The following is a 21,417-nucleotide window of genomic DNA, read 5'->3' on the forward strand; positions in this document are numbered from 1 at the left end:
TTGGAAATAAAAACAATACTTTGAACTATAACTGTGAAACTGTATTGACTTGATTTTTGTTTTGTTTATGTTTCTATTTTTGTAAGAGTTGATGCAACATACCAGTATTAGAGGAGAAGCAGTTAAAATAACCATTTTTTAATTATCTTATTTTCTTATACACCATAACATGATAGTACCACACAATCAATTAGTTTATATTAATAACTATTAATTAACAAGAATAACACTAGTGTGTGTGTGTGTGTGTGTGTTTGACCCTGGACCACAAAACTACCCAACAATACATTGTGTGGGTCAAAATTATTGATTTTTATTTTATGGCAAAAATCATTAGAATATTAAGTAAAGATCATTTTCCATAGGCCTTTAGCCTATAGATATTTGGTAAGTTTACCGTAAATATAGCTATCCAAACGTATTTATTGATTAGTAATATGCATTATTAAGAACTTTTGGACACCTTAAAAGGCTATTTTCTCAATATTTAGATTTGTTTGAACCCTCAACTTCCAGATTTTCAAATCTTTGTATCTCAGCCAAACACAACCCATACTACATAAGCAGAAAGGTTATTTATTCAGCTTTCAGATTATGTATACATCTCAATTAAAAATAAAATTACCCTTGTGACTGGTTCTGTGGACCAGGGTCACACACACGCACACACACACACACAAACAAACAAACACGTAGCTGCGCCCCCACTGACTGACGGCAGAGAGAGAGGGGGTTCAGCGAAAAATCGGCAGCTGTCAGCAGGAAGTGGCTGTCACTGGCAGCAGGAAGTGGCTGCCAACAAAACCGGATGGCAGCTGTCGCTAATACCCGGAAATTGGAGGAGGCTGCCGGCGGCAACAAGACAAATAAATAATTATATACACTTATGATTATGTTTAATACTTTTTTAAATAAGTATAAAGGTCAGTATTGTATATTATTTAATTTAAAATATTGATCAAATATAAACAAAGAAATAAGATCATTTTGCTAAACGTTAATTTCCAGCTGAATGTTTATGCATGTATCATTGTTTGTGTGAAATAAAACAATTTATATTTATATACGAGAGTGGCACTTACTGGGTGTATGTTGTATATTTATTATAGGCTATATACACAAATGACTGAAAAGAGAGAAGTCTCTCAGAGACCTTTATTTAAAATCATAATTTGCGGTTATATTTGTAGTATTTCAAGAAACAACTATATATATATATATATATATATATATATATATAGTATAAAGTAGCTGTTAAATTTGTAACTGGGTTAGTAAGTTGTCAAAGTCAGTGCTTTACAATGTAAACCGTATAAAATATATCCAGTAAGCAAGCAGACTAAAATATCAAATCAGAATCACTAACAACAATCCGGAGGTATTTTCAAGACTCTTAGATCAGAACTGATGAGGTATACAGAGTTACTTCTCCAGCATCTTGCACCAATCACTGTAAAACCCAGGGTGGATGTGCATCTCCCCTCATTTTCCTCTTGCAACATGGTCAAGTCAAGCATCGTTTATTTATATAGTGCTTTAATTAATACAGCTCAAAGCAAAGCAACTTTACAGTATTAAATAGGAAAATAGTGTGTCAGTCAATAATGCAGAAGGACATTAGTAAACTCAGTTTGTAGTCAGTTTAAAAGGCAGTTTATCATTCAGTTCAGTGATGTCATCCTTGAGCTCGGTTCAGTTTAAACAGTATCTGTGGAATCATTTGCAATCATGTCAATGATATCACTGTAAATGAAGTGACCACAACGAAGCAAGCCAGAGGCGACAAGGAACCAAAACTCCACAGGTGACAAAATGGAGAAAAAAAACAAGGTCTTTACAGGGGATCTGTATCTGGGGCTCTAGTTGTCCTGGTCTTCGCTGTCTTTCAGGGATGTAGAGGTCCTTTCTAGGTGCGATCCACCATCTGGTCTGGATACGTACTGGATCCGGGTGACTGCAGTGACCTTCGAATAAGAAAGAAACAGATTAATATAATTGAAGATGTTAATATCTATACGATGTTTGATAGGGAGCCAGTACAGGGTTTACAGAACTGGGCTAATCCGGTCATACTTCCTGATTCTAGGAAGAACTCTAGCTGCTGCATTTTACTATTCATAAGAAATTGGTGACTTTAATACCTAAATTGCTTTATTAACAGTAGACATGCATGCACAGCCATATTAATGATTATTCCCATTGCATCTTGTCATCATGTACAGAGCAGTGATTACATTTTCATGCATAATTTGCACACCTGGTAAGCAGTTGTTGTAAACCTCGTCGCAGTGTCTGCAGGGTGTACATTTTGTTGAATTCCTGACATGGCTTAGACTTGTTCTCCATTTTGTTCCACCTGTATATTGAGATAAGGAGTATGAAAACAGCATTATTACAAAGATAAACATTCAGACATGGCAACTGAGAAATGTAATGTTATGGCACCTTTTTAAACCTCTAATCAAATCTGTAAAAGAAGATACTCAGTCAAGCCAGCTGGATTGTGCCCTCTTTCGAAAGGAGTCTGTATACAGTACAGCAGACTTCTGAATTTGGAACAAACCAAAGACGGACTTAGTAATGTAGCATCACCCCTCCTTCCAGGATCACGTAAAGAAGAATTTTCAACAGGACAGTATCTGGCAACTATTGGGGATTACAAAAAAAATAAAAAAAAGGTGTCAGTGCCATGGTTTTGTCTCAAGATGCACATCAGTAATGTGTTTTCTTTCTTTCTAAATGCATGTTTACATAAGCTACTTCAATGTTCTAAATTTAACTACAGCCTAATCCTGGCTTAATCCAAGCCCTGTCTGTGAAACTAGACCTAAAAGTTATAAGGAATTATGAACCGGTCCATTATATTTTGTATAGATAACAATAAAAATTTTTTTAAAAAAAATAATTGTTTTGCATTCACATGCTTACAACTTCAACTGGTACACAGAACAGTTCTGCACATGCATAGTATTAGAGAAAACACACCTCAATAGTGCAAAAAAAAAACTTATTTTAAGAACTCTTAAGTTAATGTATATCACACAATCTCCTGAAAGACTTAACATGCAAAAATATATGGTAAGTGTTGCAAATGTATCTTCTATCATTCCAGTCAAACAACATTCTTTTATATTATTCAATAGACTGTTAACACGCTAATAAACGTTAATATTTAATGGTACGTCAAACGTAATTTGAAGTTAATGGTAGGCCCCTAACAAGGTACACAAACAACGTTGCTACCACTAATTAGATTTCATTGAACAATTAAACCAAAGTAGACACCAAGTCTACCAAGTCGTTCACCAAGATACCAATTAAAATCAAACTTACAACGCAAAAAAACATTAATTACTCCGATGACCAATTTCTGAACTTACCGTTTGATCAATCGCAACCATTACTGAAGCGTTTGGGTGCAGTTATATCTGATTGGTTGCGCCCACGTTGGTCGATACTGATTGGCTCCCACAGAATGGCAGGTCCCGCCTACCATCCGGCTGACAGTTACTGCCTTCCGGCTGTCAGTTACTGCCTTCCGGCTGTCAATGGCAGCCACTTCCTGCTGCCAGCTGCCGATTTTTTATCTGAACCCCTGCTGGGCAGAGAAGCACGGATGAGCAGCAGACAGCGGCATCTCTCCCTACGAAAACATTCAAGGTAAAATCACTAAACGCCGGTTTTTCAGTGATGGCATGGCCAATATTGAGTGTTTATTTTACTGCATGTCTACAGACTTTTCCCACTTTAATTATATAGCAGGTGTTTATGTGAACTGGTCTGATTTTAATCTCTTTCGAGAAGATACGATGTTTAAAATGATCTGTTTTGGTGTGACAGCCTAATGCATGTGGTTTTATATGTTTTTATATATGCATTTTTAAGAAAAATGTGCACAAATGTGATTTATTGTATTGCAAATGTCTGGTGTTTTGCCTATTGGACTGTGTACATTGACGGGGGTTGAGCAGAAACTCGTGTACGCACACGTTGTTGGGCGAAGGTGTGTCCTTCAGAGAACCGAGTCAACCAATCAGAATGCTGCTTCCGCCTCCAGTGGGAAGGCTGTTTTTTGCTGGATGTATACACCCATTACGACAGTCAGAGCTAAAGTGTGGATCTGGATTTAACAAATGGCATAGTTATTTTAGCTGTTCCGAATATTCAAACTAGAAATACCATTTCCTGAAGAAAACGCAAAGTGTTTGCAAGGCAGCAGTTTTTAGACAAGCCTTTGTTTTCGGCTTTGGCTTTGTGTAAATGATATGCTCTCAGCAAGCATCTCATTTCCTGTCAGCTTTGGCGAGAATCACTTATGTATGCCACTTACACATGCAAGTGTGAAGATGGATATGAGCTGGTAAATACGTGCAAAAAGACAAAAAGTCACAATACAAATTGATGGTATACTGTCCAAATGGATGAAAATACGATACAGAGTCAGACTTCGAACTGGTGGTTTCTAACGAATCGGTTGTGTAAGTGATTCATTGAGTCGCTAGTAAAAGACTCGCCTACCGTGTATCCAATCAATGGTATGGAGCTATAGAATGAATCAGAGAATGAATCTTTTTAGCGAATGGATTCAAAACACTCGAGTCACAACGATGAACCCGAATTCCGATCCGGGATTTTGATCTCTCAACGATTTCACTCCCTAAATCCGGAGTTACAGTATCTGAGAGGCTCACAGTCAGGGGGTGTGTTGCCCTAAAAAAAAGTAAAGGCATCGAGCAATATCCGACTGCGCAGCTTATCTGTATGCAAAAATCTATCGCTTGTATTCGCTAAAGGTATTTTTGGTACATTGTTGTCTTTCTCATGTTAGTTTTGGGTTATTAATTTATCCTAAAAGTCTATTATAAGTGCTTTAGTTTTTAATAGAGGGTGTTGCTTGTAAATGGCATTATTTATTTATTATTTTCCACGTTTTCATGGCCTCGTGGCTCTGTCGCAGAGCTTGTGAGTTGTTATAAGCCAACTTGGCGTTTAGATTAAAACATGCACTGTAAATGCACGGTGTTTTAACTTGGTTTTCACTGCTTTCTAGCTTTTTGTGCGGAGAGCCAAAGCCGACTGTTTAGCTGAGAGGGCACAGCATGGCAGCGGTGGGATCCAGAGCAGGACTAGACACGATATGCACAGATGGCCAGGACGAATTGGTATGTATCATAATAAATGATGATATATAGCCCCTGTAACTTATACATAGATAAACCTAAGTGTGTAATTGATTGTTTCCGCTCCTGCAGGTCTACATGCAGTGTTGTGGTCAGGGAGAAGGGGTGGGTGTGCAGAAGAAGCTGAAAGCAGGGACAGAGTGGTCAGCTGATGGAAACGCACAGCAAACAAACCATTTATCCTTCCCACGGTCTTCCGGTGTGGACTTACTATACAGGTTAACCTACAGATCCATTTCATCTGTCTAGTTCATTGTCTTCTAAATATAATTTAATACCAGCCTTTTTCACTTTAGAGTAACCCTAACTCTGTTAGAGCAGAATTACTCTGCAGATATTGTGTGATAATGGTGAAACATTATTGTGGGCAATCTTACCTCATAGATCTGTAATGCAGTGTAGTGTAGTCGTGTGAAGAGTTTTTACTCTCTGGCTTGTTTCAGAAGTCCTGAGTCAGTGGAGATGGATGAGATCATGGCTGCAATGGTTCTCACCAGTCTGTCCTGCAGTCCAGTGGTCCAAAGCCCCCCGCAGAGGGACCTCCTACCAGGTGAACTGGTTTCTTTTGCAAACCACACCTTGCCAAACACGGAGCACTTTGCAGAGTATACTTGACAAACCACTGCAGACAGTTTATTTTAAACAAAGTCTCGTTAGATTCTCATCTAGTATATTTATCTACTCTTTCAAATGTATTTATGTTATTAATTTTACTTTTTAATGAAGTGCATCTTATATATTTTCAATGATTTTGTATAACACACAACCCAACAATTAATTTAGCAATTCTTTAGATTTGTCAGTCTTTCCATTTTTGTATGTTTTATAAATTTGCTTTTAAATTATGCACTCAATTAATTATATATTTATTTAGCATATTAAATGTTTCAGTTTTATTTTAAGAGTTATTTGTTTTTGTCACTGTATTTTTGTTTGTTTGTTTTATTAATATCTCTTCTTAATTAAAAACTAATTACATTTTTATATTATAATTTTATTATAAAGTGTAACTTGCAGCCTAATAATTAATTTAGCAATTTACTTAAATTTTTCTTGGCTTATGAATTTCCCTTTATACACTTTATATTAAATTATAGAAATATTTGATGATTATGTAACATTTTATACATATATTATACAGTCCAACATACAGACCAGCATTACAACCTAACAACCTGTCACACATGTAATTAAAAAACAACTTATTATTTTTTCTTTAATTATACACTTAATTGTATAAATATTTAATTGTTTTATTACAATTTTATTAAACAGTCCAACATGCAACCCAACATGTAATTGACCAATTCTGTGGTTTTCTCACTCACTTTTAACTTTTTTAACTGATATAACTTTTTTTGTATCTAACATTTAATTATAAAATGATTGTATGTTACATTAAACAGTATAAAACACACACCCCACCACTTAATTTATCAACTGTATGGTTAAGCGTGTTATTCACACTTCCTTTTTTTGTCTGTGACTACAGGCGACATGGAGTGTTGTGGAGGTGAGCTGTCTGACAGCGGCAGCAGTGGTTACTGGAGCTGGGACCATGGCAATGTCAGCCCAGCCCCTTCTCCATCGGTCACTGAGATGGACAGGAGCCTGGGCCAACCAACAGATGAAGGACTGCACATGGAGCTGGACCAAGCCGCATGTGAGGAGCCTGAGGCCAGGAGGTGCAAGGTGAGAATGAGAAAACTGTCAGACTGCAAAACCTCAGGGTGAAGACACTCTAGAGTTTTAAGCTGACGTTTTAAAAATACATGTGAGTCACTCTTTGTTTTTCTTTCTCATTCTCAGAGCTTGAGCAGGGGAGCGTACAGGTGTCTGTGGCCTGGCTGCGGGAAAGTGCTGACATCACGGGTTGGAATGAAACGGCACATTCGCATTCTTCACCTGGGGTGAGTATGTCCTCACACACAACAAACTCTTGGGACAACCGCAATACCAGTGTGTATAATGTTGAAAAACCATGTATAATTCTGCAAGTTTACATTATTTACTAGGCCTGAAAATAACCTTCAAATAATGCATTGTATTTTTTCCCTTTATTTTGTTTTCTCTTTAACAGTGGGGGCTCAGAGCAGTCCCACAGGGAGGAAGACTTCTACTACACAGAAGTCTCCTCTGAAGATGAGGAAACTGCACCTCCATCTCCAGCTCCATCCTTCTCCAGCGGGGCCTGGACCTCCTGCAGCTCCACACAAAGCCAATCCACCCCAGGACCCCAAGATGCTCCAGTTCAGTCAAGCCCACTCAGCCAATCAGCTCCAAGCAGCGTGTGGCAGATCCACACTGAACATCTCTATCAGGTACACATAGCGGCTAAAATCGAGCGGTTTAGTCTAAGTCTAATAAACATATTTAATTTAATGGGTGAACTATCCTTTTATGATTTGATTGTAGAAAAAAGAAAAAAAGTTATTTGTTTTTTCCATCACTGTGTTGTTTTCTGCAGGCCTGTGCATCCATTCAGGTGACGGTCTCTCCCGGCTCTCCCACCTTTTGTAACTGGACCCCAACTGGTGACGTCCAGCAGAAACCTCAGGTTTGTCTGCTTCTCCAAAAACATTTAACGTCATAGATTGTGCATTTTAAAACACTTAATGCCATCTGTGCTTTTATTATGATGTTGATCTGTAGATTCCAGCATCTCGCAGCCGGTCGGTGAGTGTTGGGGAACAGTGGCTACAGAGGAACAGCGCCCCCACCAGATCACAGACCATGAGCGCATCTCCCTCCAGAGGGCACTGTTCATTCAGGTATTAGATCATGCTCAGTTAAATGCTGCCCTCTGTAGCGAAGTAAAAGGACTCTTAAGCAAAGATAAAACTGTTAGCGCAGTTAACTTAGTATGTTTTGACGCCGTAAATATTAATATGACTGATCATTCTGACTACAGTGTGTTACACCACAAAAGTTATATTAGATAACAACTGTACATTAGAATTTTTTCAATATGCATTTATCCTTTTATGTCTTCAGGAAGGGCCGAGGTGAGGCCAAAAAGTGCCGAAAAGTGTACGGCGTGGAGCGGAGGGACCAATGGTGCACTGCCTGCCGCTGGAAGAAAGCCTGTCAGCGGTTCCCAGACTAAACAAAAAAAAAGACTTTAGGAGATGAGGAAGAATCTCCATTTTCTTTCTTTCATCCAACTCTTTTCCTGCACTGTAGAGGACCCGCCTTTTCACTTTTCTACCTTTTTTTTTGTTTTCCTAGCTGAGTTAAAAGTGTTCTTGTTATGTTTTCCCACAAAGTGAGCGCTGGTACTAGCTGTTGAGACTGTGGAGTAATAGGTGAATTCTGCCCTCTCACGAGATTAAAGTGTAATCCTGTATCTGATCGAAGTGTTTTTCTACCCAAGTCCTGCACTTCATCCATACCTGAGATATTTAAGTGATTGTTGATTTTTGTATACTGTGCACAATGTATTGCTTTGAGCATTTTCATGATGTTTTTCTATTGCCGTTTTGTTAGCCTGAAAGGTGTAACCGTGTAATGTCATGTATTGTCTTTATTTTTTTCTATTTACCCTGAATTTAGTCACAACTTTTCTTAAGGTTTGACTAAGGTCGTATGCCATAGCGCTTCCTAATCAATCTAAACTGCCAGATATAAAGCTACAGTGGTGTTGACTGAAAGATGTGAATGATGCTGGCCACATTGGTGCCCACAGGATGTTTTCTGATGGAGATAAAAAGTGCAGCTATAACCTTTTGATTGAATACCAAAGTGCTATTGCAAAGAGTTAAAGGGAGCTTGACTGAATATTGCCCGGAGAATAGATCGGGCTTGTTTCCTTTTGTACGTTTCTTGTCATCCTTCCGAAAAAGTGTTAAGGTCTTGTACAATACTGGAATCATCCCCTTGGGAACATCTAAAAGGATTTGAAAGTGTAACATCAAACTGAAAAAAAAAAAAATAATAATCATGTATGATTAAAAGACAGATAAAATATGCAAATATCAAAAGCTTGTCATTTGTGCATGACAAATAACAAGAACCATGTAAAATTATTTTATTGGCCTTTGTGTGCATTTCATGTACAAGTGGAGAGGATTAAAAGAGAAAAAAAACTCACTTTCTGAAAATGCTTGCAGAATGTGTTTGAAATTAAAAAATATTCACAAATCCAAGATGTCTACACACACAAAACCGTACATTTATGTGAAGAATACTGTAAAGTACACTGAAAGCCTATCTGCTAGTTCTTTCTTAACATGTGGGGTGTCAGTTTTCAAAACTTGTAATGCGAGGGAGAGTCTGTCAAGCACTAAAGATGACCTCAGTAGTATATGTTCATGCATAAACAAATATCAGAAAGCTGGAACACATGCTAAACCGAAATGCCATTACCATCAGGATGAACCAAACAATTAAAGGCGCCTTTTTGGCAACATACATATTTGTAATGTAATGACTGGGTTGTTTTAATTTAATTTAATTTAAAGTGATCTTTTATTGTTAGGGCAAACTGGTTAATCCCCCTCCCAAACTCAAACTCACATTTAGGTGAGGTTTTGATTACAAAGCCTAAAGTTGTCGTATAATTTCCGCGATATTGTCAGGATTTGTATTCTGTTGTTGTTGTTTTGTTTTTGCGTGGGATTGCACAAACATTCGGAGCATAATTTCGAGTGTACACTCCAGGGGGAAGCATCGATCCAAAAAACGTCAAACAGCCCATAGAGACGATCGTTCTTTCAATATTGTGCTACATATCACCCATTAGCGCGTTTGATTGGTCGTGTAAATTTGAAGACAGTTCTGTGCATCAAGGACGTGTGCAAAACAACCAATCTTAGCACAACACAGTGTGCAAGGATCAAATATAAAGTGCTTTTCTCTTAAACAGAACAAGCAAACCCCATCCTCCACTACAAACCACTGCTCTTATTGGTAACTGATTCAAGTGCTCAATTCAAGTTTCACTGCTTTGCCTTTTATTTTTTTTCACAATGCTTCAGGGTTAATCTAGGAGTTTTGATTCTGTAATGAACAATCAGTTCTCATCAGCAACATTTGTCCTAACAACTTGATTGAGATCAGGACTGTCAATGGAAATGTCAATGATAAAAACCAACGCTATACAAAATATTCCGCTTCTTTGATTAAACACAGATTTAGCTAGTTCTGGGCTGTTGTGGATGATAGATGTTCACAGTTACTGATGGCTGATGAGCAGTTGAGCTGAGGTAAGTGAAAAGGCCAGGGCCTGTGCTCTAAGGCCAGCTAAACTTCATCCTGTCTTCAGATTCTGGTGGAGAGGTTGCTTGTGTGACCTGAACGCCCCGAGCGACCCGTCAAGCTCAGGTACTGCCTCAGTAGCTGACTCACGCGCTTCTGGTTGTTCCACTTGCGGGCAGATTTCCTTATCCCTATGAAGCCACCGTAGCGTTTCTGCAAAGGCCTTCCGGAGCTCACCAACTTCCGGAAACCGTGACGACCTTTCATGAAGCCTCCAAATCGCTTGGATATGCTTACGGCTGCTTCTCCGCTCTTCTCTTCTCCCATACCTTCCTGGTCCTCCTCTGTCCTCGGGTCAAGGTCAGGGTCATATGAAATTTCCAGTTTCTCCTCCTCTTCCTCTGAAGGCTGCTGGCTGCGGAGTGCTTGCACAGCATGTCGAAAGCGCTCCAAAGCCTCAGTATACTCAACACCATTGTCATTTTCTATGCTCACTGTGGCCAGAGGCTCCGCTTCATCCTCAGAGCGCTTTGATGTTTTCTCCTCCTGTAATGGTAGTGAAAGCTGGTTCAGACCTGCTGCCTGGTAACACAAATCCCAGGTCAATGCTGGAGATGCCTGTGCTTCACATTCCAGGATACATACCTGCAAAACAATCACAAAATATTATAAATATTTAAATGAAATTGACAACTATTGGTTCAACTGTACTGAACATGCTCTCTCTCAATTAAAAAATAATAAATTAATAAATTAATTAATAAATAAATATATAAATATATATATATATATATATATATATATATATATATATATATATATATATATATATATACAGAGGTGGGTAGTAACGAGTTACATTTACTTCGTTACATTTACTTGAGTAATTTTTCGGGGTAACTAATACTTTTCGGAGTATATTTAAAGATGGGTACTTTATACTCTTACTTGAGTAAATTTTTTGGGAAAAATCTGTACTTTTACTTCGTTACTGTGGCCGACGCCCCTCTCGTTACTTTATCTTAAAGCAATAAATGTTATAAATGCTTCAGTTTATTCCAAACACGCCGTCTACTTTTCTCTGGGCAATGAGCGATGCCCATTCGCGAATGATTCATTCTTTTGAGTCAATTCTGTTCAAAGGCTTGATCAAACCAATTGGCAAACGAGTGAATTGGTTCATGAATCAGTTTGAATGAGTCGTTCAGCTCCCTGCCTCACGAGCTGAGCGTCTGAAGCGGTTCACTCAGAGTTGTAACGTTTAAGAATATCGGGGCTATGGAACTTCACTGAATTGAAAGCAAATCTACAAAGGCTATTATTTGCTTGCGATGGAGATCCTTATTAGATGAACACCACGTGTGCTGTCTACTGTTTAACAGGTAATAACTTGGGCTACATTCGATTACAGTACACGATACCACTGTGACATTAGTTTGTTGTACGTGTGGCTTATAACAGAGGGGAGTCAAGTTGAATGCAGCTTCCAAAAGACAAAAAAATAGCTGATTAAGATTTTATTCATTTTAATACAATCACACCGGTGCGAGTACGTTCAACAAGTCATATCAGCTGCTAAATTCAGATTTGTGATCGCTTGCTGGCGCTGAGCCAGAGACAGACGCGTTTTTACAGCGCTGCGCATTATAACCAATCACACACGGTTCTTTTGAGCTTTTGACTGCAATGGCCAATCAGAGGTGTTCCGATGAGTCATCGCTAAAATGCTGGTGCTTCCTTCACTCGCTCACTGAATGGAGACCTCTTTCTGGCGAATTCTCTCGTCAGAAACAACAAAGTGCAGATGTGTGTACGAATCTATAATTAATATATTGATTTCACAGTGTTAACAGTTTCAGTGATTTTAATGGGAGTTTCTGAGAGTGATTGAAATCTAGACATTCAGTGAAAATGATCTTTAATCATGTAGATGTTATTTGCTCTCTTTCTGAACAATGAAAGATTAGTAGCAATATTTATATCACATTAACTTTCAATGTTAAATTCACATTTAATATAAAGTCAGTCATATTAAAAATATGTTATGGCATGACACCTATATTTGTTACTTAAGTAAACAGACAGGGTTTTATAATAAATTACATAAATTGGAGTAAAGGCTGATGAAATATATACATTTATACACACACACATAACATACATTTTATCTATTTATCTAAATAAAAATAGGCTCCGTATATATGACCCAAAGTAACTAGTAACTAACTACTTGAGTAGATTTTTTATCCGATACTCTTTTACTCTTACTCAAGTAACTATTCAAGACTAGCACTTTTACTTTTACTTGAGTAAATATTTGTAGAATTACTTTTACTTTTACTTGAGTAAAGTTTTTGGGTACTCTACCCACCTCTGTATATATATATATATATATATATATATATATATATATATATATATATAGTAAAAATAATACAGTGACAGTATTGCTTCAGTCTTCAGTGTGACATGAGCCTTCAGAAATTATTATATGCTGATTGGTGCTCAAGAAACATTTCTTATTATTATCATGTTTATTAAATGTTATTTAAAATGTCTTTATTCCTGTTTTATATGTATGTGTGTATATGTATATACCGTGGTGCCAAACCCCCTCATGAAAGAAAAAAGATGTAGCATTTATAACTGTGACGACTAGCGCTTATTAGGATCAACTAAACGCTGAAAAGTATGTGAAATATTTAAGGTTTGCGGCATAGAAACTTTAAAATATTTCAGAGAGTTTTACATGTCTGTTATTGTGGAGACATTTCCACGCCTCGAAACGTGCTAATGAACGAAACGAACTGTGATTGGTTGTTGGGCAAATCGGTCAAACAGCCTGATGAGCTGCCATGAATCCCAGACCTTCGGTCTGAAGCTATGGTCTGAAGGTCTGGCTACGCGAGACTAATAAAAAACTGGCACAATTCTGCATGCAACGGTCTGAAATACTACTGAAATTATGTGGCATTGGTGCAAGAAAAGATATGATAATTGAGTGACTAGAATGGGATAAAAATCATCAGCTGTAGACAATTGCAGGTTCTTTCCACAAAATGTTTATGCCCCTTTTAAGGATGGGTATGTAACGGGAGAGCCTTTTTTGAATCTCCAATTTAAAGGGAGAAAACCTTAAATTTTACAGGACTTATAACAGTGGACTGAAACTAAAAGTTGAATGCATGGAAAGTAATAGGCCACAGCAAAATTTAATGTTGATGGCAAATTGAAAACATTTAGATAGAAGACAGTTACGAAATACAGATGTTTATTACTTAAAAAAAGAATGGTTCTCTATGGGCATAAAAGGTTCAATGAAGAACTTTCAACATAAATGGAACCTTTCCTTTGTACAAAAAGTAATTTATAGTGGAAAAGGGTTCTTTAGATTTTTAAAATGTTCTTCACAACAAGAAAAGAATAAGGCTAACCTAAAATTTTCTTTGGGGAACTAAAAATGGTTAATCTGTCGTTTTCTTTGGGGAACTAAAATGATTCATCTTTCGAACCCCCTTTTTGGATGTGAGTGTGAATACAGTATCTTCTATGTCTGTGTATGAATCTGTTGATGAAATTTCAACATCTGGCACCACTGTGGTGTCACAGAGTAAAAGCATGCCCACAAGGACCCATCTGGTAATGGCAAGAGTTCCTCCACCAAGTGTCAATCACTGCTACCCACAACATCAGCAGCCGACAGCACCACAGCAGCCAGTTATGGGCTGACATTACCCCAATCACCCCAGTCACAGCTGTTTGGTCTGAACAGTCATTAGCAACTCGATTACAGCTACTATCAAGACAGTGACCAACTTTTAACAATGTTAATTTGTATCACCATTTCTCATCCACTCCTGAAGTAAGATAAGACACATCTGACTTATTCCAATTTAGTTTCAAAACCACAAATATTAATAGGGAGTTTACTTTTATGTTAGTTAGATGTGGTGCTTACCAGTGTGTTAAACGCTTGGTGTTCAGGTAGGATGAGTCCACAGGTCAAACAGTCCCCTTGGCAGTTGCTGTGACCCGAGGAGCACAAGCATAAGAGCAGCAGGGTCCAAAATGGGGTCTTCATGACTTCTTCACGGAACACACACCGGAACAAACAAATAAATCAGGAACTTAGTCAAAGTAGCCAATGGGATATCTGATGAAGGAAAGAGAAGAGTAGAGGGTGAGATTTTTCAGTGGTAATTATTCTTCAATTTTCTGCTTATAAAATTAACTTTTACTGTATAGGGGAGAATAAATGAATGATTCTCCAGATGCTCTAAGAACTTTATAGTGGCTCAGACAGTGTAGTTTCATAAAATAACAGAGAAAATTTTAAGTGGCTCCAAGATATTCAGAAAAAGAAAATCTTAAAACTCTAATGGAATATGTTAAGCAATTTAGCTACACCAGGGATTCTAGTTTGATTCAGTTTTGCCCCTTTGCTTCATCTTGCCTGGTTCTTAAACTCATTTTACAGCTCAGTACCATGTTCTTCAACCAAGGAGAACACATGTAAGTTTAGGGGCAGTTCAAAAAAATTATAATAAAATACTTTAATTCAGCAAGTACGCATTAAATTAATAAAAAGTGACAAAGACATTTTATTTTATTTTAAATAATACTTTTCTTTTGTGCTTTCTGTTTGTCAAAGAATCCTCAAACTGTACGACTGTTTTCAGTATTGATAATCATTTGAGTTATATATTATATATATCAGCATGATTTTAATTATTTCTGGAGTAATGGCTGCTGTAAATATAGCTTTGCGTTCACAAGAATAAATTGCATTTTAAAATACAGCCTATCTAAATAAAAATTTTTTATTTTTAAAATGATAATAATACTTAATAATTAGTGTTTTAACTGTTTTTTAATCAAATAAATGCAGCATTTAAGGTATTTTCATAAATTTTCTAATTATTTGAATGAACATTTACTAATCATCCATGATCGAACTGATTAATATTCTTAATAAAAACATGAAATAATACCAGGCAATTCTGTTTTCCCCCAATCTTTCACTTCCTTTTTCTATTAAAAGGTTCTGATATTCATGAACATTCATGGAACTTTAACATCACACAAAAAGGTTCTTTATAGTGGAAAAGTGTTTTTAAATATATATTTTTTAAACGTTCACACACTAAGAAAAAAAAAGGTACTGTACTGTACACTGAAAGGTTCTTTGTGGAAGCAAAAATGGTTCTTCTTCTGTGAAAACAGCATTTTGGAACATTTTATTTTAGGAGTGTTGATGAATCTATACATGTTGAAAACACTTGGTCTAGAATATTTCACAAGGACGTTCACAGGTTTGTGTGTGCACATTTGCCAATTTGACCTGTAGCTATAATCCGCTCTGGAAACACCTTTTTTAACCTATGTCAATCAGCTAAACGAATTCCTGCTAATCCCAGATATTAGGACTGATAATCAGGCGTTTTAAAGATAAACCCAGAAATGGGTCCAGTTTCCCTAAAGCCAAACACATGTGCTTCTAGAGATAAGATCACCTTATGACAATCACAATGAACACAGAACCAAAGAAGTGAATCAAACATGTTTGAAAAATACACACATTAAAAAAGTATAAGGTAATGATCACCACCACTACTGTCACCACTGAAACATGTCAAAATTTGCAATTCACCATCTGTTTTCCCCCCACACATACTGAAGTTCATTAAGGAAACTCATCATAGGGCCTAATTAATGTCTGAATTAGTGTGTGTGTGGCATAATGAGAAGGAAATGAGTGCGGGAGAGAAAGAGCGGGAATGCAGTTTCCATCAAACTCTGACTCACGCACTGCACCAGCACACATTAAGTCACGACCGCATTAGGAGAGAAACGCACACATGTATGCTCATCTCTAAAAGCTTTCTTTGATGAAAGCCAAAAAAAAAAATTTCGGTGAACTCCAGAGCAGTGATGAAAAGTTGACAATAAAAGCCAGTTGAGAAGTCTCTGCTCAGTGAGCAAAGAGTGTAATTATAGCCCTTCGTGTAGAGCACTCTGAGAGAAGGACTACCAAAAAGCTCAGCACCAAAAAAGTTTTCCAACCAATTAAATCCCTTGCATCATTAATACAGTTCAATTTGGAGAGTGATTTGATGGAACCTTTTTACGATCATCCCCTGCTACTGTCTCTTATTTGTCGGAGATAATGGAAAACATGAAAACAGCTGGAGGGAAAGTGCAAAAGCATCAACCTCAGCAACTGTCATCTGCAGTACTAATACTGTGCCTATTATTTAGCAGAAAGATAGAAGTGTCCTGTTTGACCTGTAAGGTACTTGTTGACCCTCAATCTTTAGAAGGTGTAAGGATATATAGTATGTCTTTAAAATATTAATGATACATGTCGTACAAAACTCTAAGGCTTTCTACCTTGAAGTACCTAAGTTTTTTTTATTCTGTCCATACAATGTAAGTTAGTGGGGTCCAGTGTCGTTTTGATAACTTTCTTTTTCTGGACAAACAATTTGGGACAGCATGAGGGTGAGTAAATGATGACAAAAACGTTAACTTCGAAGCAGTGTTGAATTGTTGTACTAATTCTTTTAGCCACATTACATACAAAAAATTATAAAAAATAAATATTTTAAATGCAATTATGCAATTATGCATACACACACACACACACACATATATATATATATATATATATATATATATATATATATATATATATATGTTTATACATACACACACACACACACACATATTATGCTTTAATGGATCATTTTAAATCAAAGTTGTAATTTATTTTTCTAGTTAAGTCAACTCATTTATAGGATATAAGCCGATGCTGAGCTGAAGTTCTGTCCAGTATAGAAGCAAATAAAATAAAACATCAATAGTTAAATAATATGAGAAATAAAGAATAAAGCAATAAATAAAACACTGATCCATAATGAGGAGTTTTGTTCACATCATTAAAGATGGTTGTTTTTGAACCCTGTTTTTGACTTCTATAGTTTGAACAAAAAGGTTCGGATTGACATGAAGGTGAGTAAATGATGACAAAATATTAAGGGGGTGATTTTTTTTTTTTTTGTCATGATGCAGTGCTCACAGAGGAGGTGCTCTGTCTGCAGTCTTTGACTAATCTAAGGGAATGCGACTAATCTGATTTGACCGGTCTGCTCGCCCTCTCCTACAGCCACCTGATCGTATCACCTCCACGGCAAACACCAAACCCCATTCTCATTCTGTTCCCGCACCGTGGCTGAAACACAAACGTCTGAGTCAACACCAGATTCCGGAAAAGCTGCTTTTCTTCATGCTTTCTGTCTTTGATTTTTCCCATTAACATTTGCGTTGGTCAACTGTGTCATGACATGTCAAGAAAGAGCAAATAATAATTACTTTTATTTGTTTGCTACACAGTAGATGGAAGGAGGACCATGACCTCTTTTTCATTTCTCATCCACATTAATATCATCCCCTGAATGTGAAGGCACTTCATCTCGGATTTATTATGCAGTAAATGATAGCTCACCTGTTTGCTATATGTAGCAATTTTTTTGTCATTCGTAATAGCATTGTATCAAAATAATCTAGGCTCTTTTCATTGTCATAACCATTTCCGTTGAGGAATGGGGGATTCGCGTGGTTACTTTAATTGAGAGCACAATGATTGCCAGAGGGCTCAGAGTCTGCAGTCCCGTTGCAGATGATCATGGTTCCCCTCCACACACACTGCCTCTTTACTGGCAGAACAGCAGCAATCATTGCATTATCCTCCCCGTGGCCATGACAATGAGCTGAGAATTTACCATAAAAAGATGGGGGGAGGGAGTGAAAAGTTTCTTTCTTTATTGATTTTTGAAGGACTGGGCATGATATTCCAATAGCAAGAAGATAATGCAATAAATGCCACTGTCACCAAAAGCAGTGGTGAAAGTAAATAGCCAGATGCATATATTAGATCAATTGACTCACGGAAAGTAAGAGAATACAACTCTAATTGATATATGTATTTAATTATGCATGCAACACTTCTCTAATGGATTTTACATGACTCAGGTAATTAATCTGAGGAAAACTAGTCACCCTAATACAGTGCAAAGTTTTAAAATAATTACACTAAATTAGACAAGCAGCTTTCATGTTTAAATTCAATTTTGCATGAATTTATTACGGCATGCATATTATGCACAATTTGGAAGATATATTTAGACGCGGTGTACACCTTGAGTTTGCCTTAATCCAATGATGCAAGAAAAAAAAAAAATCTATGGAAACATAAATTGATTCAAAATATATGTGCAAATTTCCATGTATGAATACGTGAAGACATTTGCAGGCCTTAAAAAGATATTGGATTGCTTCATATGGAGTATAAACTGCTTCACAGAACATAAAATAATGGAAAATCAATAATGTAAAAAAAAATCAATCATTCAATATATATAAAATCTGAAATTAAGCTTTATTTAGTTTTATATAGGTTAATTTTCTAAATGAAATATGGTTTGATCCTTCTTTTTTGAATTGTTATATATGATATATTTTTATAAAACAAATTATACTTAAACAATAAACCATAACCAAACCATCGTGTTATTTAGTGTAAATTAATTGTCATGCTAAAAGCAGGAAAAAATTATATAAACGAATAGGGCACTTGTTGCTATTCTGCGCAGGCTGTAATTGCATGAAATACTGGAATAAGCATTATGCACAAAATGCTATGCTAGTTGGTTAAAGGGAGTCTCAGTGGACACATTGTGTTAAGATTAGTTTAATTCCTGCAAATAAATAGAATTAGAAGTAAACTGAGTCAAAATAGCTGTGCTTCCCTCATCACTGACTTCAAACTGTGCACTCAGGTCCCTGTGATCAAAGCTTTGAATGAAATACACTTGTCCAGCACTGTCTTCTAGAGTGTTATATGTTATATGGAATTTCAGTTAATAGTCAGTAGAGTAATAATTTTGAAAGAGTCTGTAACCCTAACCTCTCTAACCTCCAAAAAAAAATATAATCCAGACAAGTTCTGTTTTGTTCATACACAGAAAAACAACAATTGAAAAAGTAGCTTATTAAAAAAAGAAATTTGATAAAGGCAAACGAAAACAAAGCAAAAAAAAAAAAGAAAATAAATAAAAAATAAATAAAATAAAACAAAAACAAACAAACAACAACAAAAAAGGATAATGTCAGTTAACTGGTAGCCACGAAGATGATTAATGCAGAAAAGCTATGAGTAATGGAAAAAATATTATTTACAGAGCAGCACTTATCATTAAAATGTCATCCAGGGACCTAGTCACAATAATATTAGCCGAATCGCACTGCCATAAAAAAAACAGACTGTGATTACAGCTGCAGTCACTTTTGCTTAAACAAAATTTAATATTAATAAACAAGCAAAAGAAAGTGTGTAATCTCAAAACATTTGTGACATCAAGCAAATCAAAAGAAAAACAACAACTGACCCAGCAAAACCAGTCTAATCCTCATTCTTTCACTGTGGAATTAGAATCAATACAAAAATACAAAAGAGGTATCACATGACCCCTTGTTTTACCTGCCGTCTGTGATAACGGGTTGCTCTCAATCTGTCTCTCACTTTCGGTCTTGAGGTGTGGCGGTTATGTCCAATCTTCAGCTTCTTGGTTTGTTCAACTGCTTGCCTGCTCCCTTTCTCTCCCCTCTTATAACGGCACACCCCTTCCTCTGGATCAGCCCCCCCCCCCTTTGGATGGGGCTACACCAAGGCAGGGTATTACGCACAACCTGGACAGCCATACAACCCTTAGTCAAGACTGACGTACAAGACACTACCTACGTCACCTCTTTCCCCACCCCAGAAGATATTACCTGGGCTAAAAATACACATCATTCAATTTGTAATGGACTAAAAATGCATTGGTTTTATCCAAAGGTATATTGACTGTATATGTCCAAACATAGTTCCCATCAATTAACTGATGATCAGAAACTTAGATATCATGCCTTTAACAAGCTAAGCGCTGGCTTGGGAGTGTGAATCGCAAATTAAGCCCAAAATGCAATTTACAGTTGAGCGGTACATACAGGAAAAAAACAAAGTCTCCCAGAGGCAAATAGAAATCTCAGTGGACGATGAGACTTCACATCCATTGCAAAAGGAAAGACACGATTGTGCCAACAAGAATACTAGGAGAACACTAACAACAAGAGTTATGAATCATACAGCTGTACAAATACCTTGCTTTAATGCAGCATTTAAATAAAATGCATTTGCTCTTCAGTCAAATTGAGCTCACATCTGAGCATATCTTGAATTCAGTTGGCACTTCTCAGTATATAAGTTGCAATTTCAGTTGGAACTGAATAGAATTGGCAACACCCCACATGAAGTTAAAATATGAATGACACAAAAAGGAATTGACTGAATTGATATTCTGAGAAAATCAAAACAGGTAATGCATTTTGGGGAATGAAGTGATTTCCGCTCTTGTTCGCAAAGGTACATTTACTAAATATGATGAAATATATAACAATTCCTGTTGGTGACATTTAAAATTCTATCTATATGTACTGTACGCCCTGTAGAGTAGTATGGGACTAGTAACGCCAAGGCTAAAACATATCACTTAAATGCAATGTAAGTTGAATAAAAGCATCGGCCAGATGTGAAATGTAAATATCTACAAACTTTAACATCTTTCAAAACCTTCAAAGGTTTAAAGATTGTCTAAATTATATTTCCTTTTATTCACATTTGTATTGGAATTCAAATCGATTTGCTAATTTTAAGACCAGCACTAAACCCGTTTGAACCTTGTCTTTCCAGCAGGGATGGTGAAGTCTTATACAATGAGAATATACAGTATGAGCATGCAAGCATTATTTTTTTTTTTTTCAAAATAAAATAAACACGCACGAACGCACGCATTCACGCACACACACAGTCCTAAAGTCCTAAAAAAAACCCCACCTCAACCAAAGCACTGGGGAAAACTGAAATACTGTAACATTGTGTTCTAGCTGATAATTATTTTGAATGGGCATATATAACTGTAAGTGTTCCGGCAATAGGAAAAGC

At 36.7% G+C, this 21,417-nt stretch overlaps 2 protein-coding genes and 1 long non-coding RNA gene across 5 annotated transcripts; 1 reads left to right on the plus strand and 2 right to left on the minus strand.

Annotated features, from left to right (window-relative positions):
* Positions 1-724: 724 nt before the first annotated feature.
* On the minus strand, positions 725-3,504 carry LOC127984492 (uncharacterized). Its single transcript, XR_008160605.1, has 4 exons — positions 3,381-3,504; positions 2,446-2,646; positions 2,258-2,356; positions 725-1,964 (listed from the first exon to the last, which is right to left on the minus strand). It is a non-coding gene; the product is annotated as an uncharacterized LOC127984492 (long non-coding RNA).
* A 17-nt stretch (positions 3,505-3,521) lies between these two features.
* Positions 3,522-9,280, plus strand: LOC127984490 (zinc finger protein 395-like). Of its 2 annotated transcripts, none has more exons than XM_052587147.1 (10): positions 3,522-3,660; positions 5,051-5,162; positions 5,253-5,398; positions 5,624-5,730; positions 6,673-6,872; positions 6,990-7,090; positions 7,261-7,501; positions 7,648-7,737; positions 7,833-7,951; positions 8,175-9,280. In XM_052587147.1, the coding sequence occupies exons 2-10, from the start codon at positions 5,100-5,102 to the stop codon at positions 8,284-8,286; spliced, it is 1,179 nt and encodes a 392-aa protein (XP_052443107.1). In that variant the 5' UTR covers positions 3,522-3,660; positions 5,051-5,099; the 3' UTR covers positions 8,287-9,280. The 2 variants fall into 2 exon arrangements, with proteins under 2 accessions (XP_052443107.1, XP_052443108.1); XM_052587148.1 differs by lacking the exon at positions 3,522-3,660 and adding an exon at positions 4,642-4,793.
* An 829-nt stretch (positions 9,281-10,109) lies between these two features.
* On the minus strand, positions 10,110-20,055 carry pnocb (prepronociceptin b). 2 transcript variants are annotated; one of them, XM_052587149.1, is made up of 3 exons: positions 19,915-20,055; positions 14,335-14,529; positions 10,110-11,021 (listed from the first exon to the last, which is right to left on the minus strand). In XM_052587149.1, the coding sequence occupies exons 2-3, from the start codon at positions 14,455-14,457 to the stop codon at positions 10,440-10,442; spliced, it is 705 nt and encodes a 234-aa protein (XP_052443109.1). In that variant the 5' UTR covers positions 14,458-14,529; positions 19,915-20,055; the 3' UTR covers positions 10,110-10,439. The 2 variants fall into 2 exon arrangements, with proteins under 2 accessions (XP_052443109.1, XP_052443110.1); XM_052587150.1 differs by having other exon boundaries at positions 14,335-14,462; positions 19,915-20,003.
* Positions 20,056-21,417: the final 1,362 nt, after the last annotated feature.

Source organism: Carassius gibelio, chromosome B20 (genome assembly GCF_023724105.1).
Source record: "Carassius gibelio isolate Cgi1373 ecotype wild population from Czech Republic chromosome B20, carGib1.2-hapl.c, whole genome shotgun sequence".
In the NCBI taxonomy this organism is placed as follows: domain Eukaryota; kingdom Metazoa; phylum Chordata; class Actinopteri; order Cypriniformes; family Cyprinidae; genus Carassius; species Carassius gibelio.

Coding starts and splice junctions, on each gene's coding strand:
- LOC127984490 (XM_052587147.1), top strand. CDS start 5,100: ATGGCAGCGGTGGGATCCAGAGCAGGACTAGACACGATATGCACAGAT. Junction 6,873..6,989: donor CTGAGGCCAGGAGGTGCAAG/GTGAGAATGAGA, acceptor TCTCATTCTCAG/AGCTTGAGCAGGGGAGCGTA. Junction 7,091..7,260: donor ATTCGCATTCTTCACCTGGG/GTGAGTATGTCC, acceptor TCTCTTTAACAG/TGGGGGCTCAGAGCAGTCCC.
- pnocb (XM_052587149.1), bottom strand. CDS start 14,457: ATGAAGACCCCATTTTGGACCCTGCTGCTCTTATGCTTGTGCTCCTCG. Junction 11,022..14,334: donor ACCAAGCGTTTAACACACTG/GTAAGCACCACA, acceptor ATTGTTTTGCAG/GTATGTATCCTGGAATGTGA.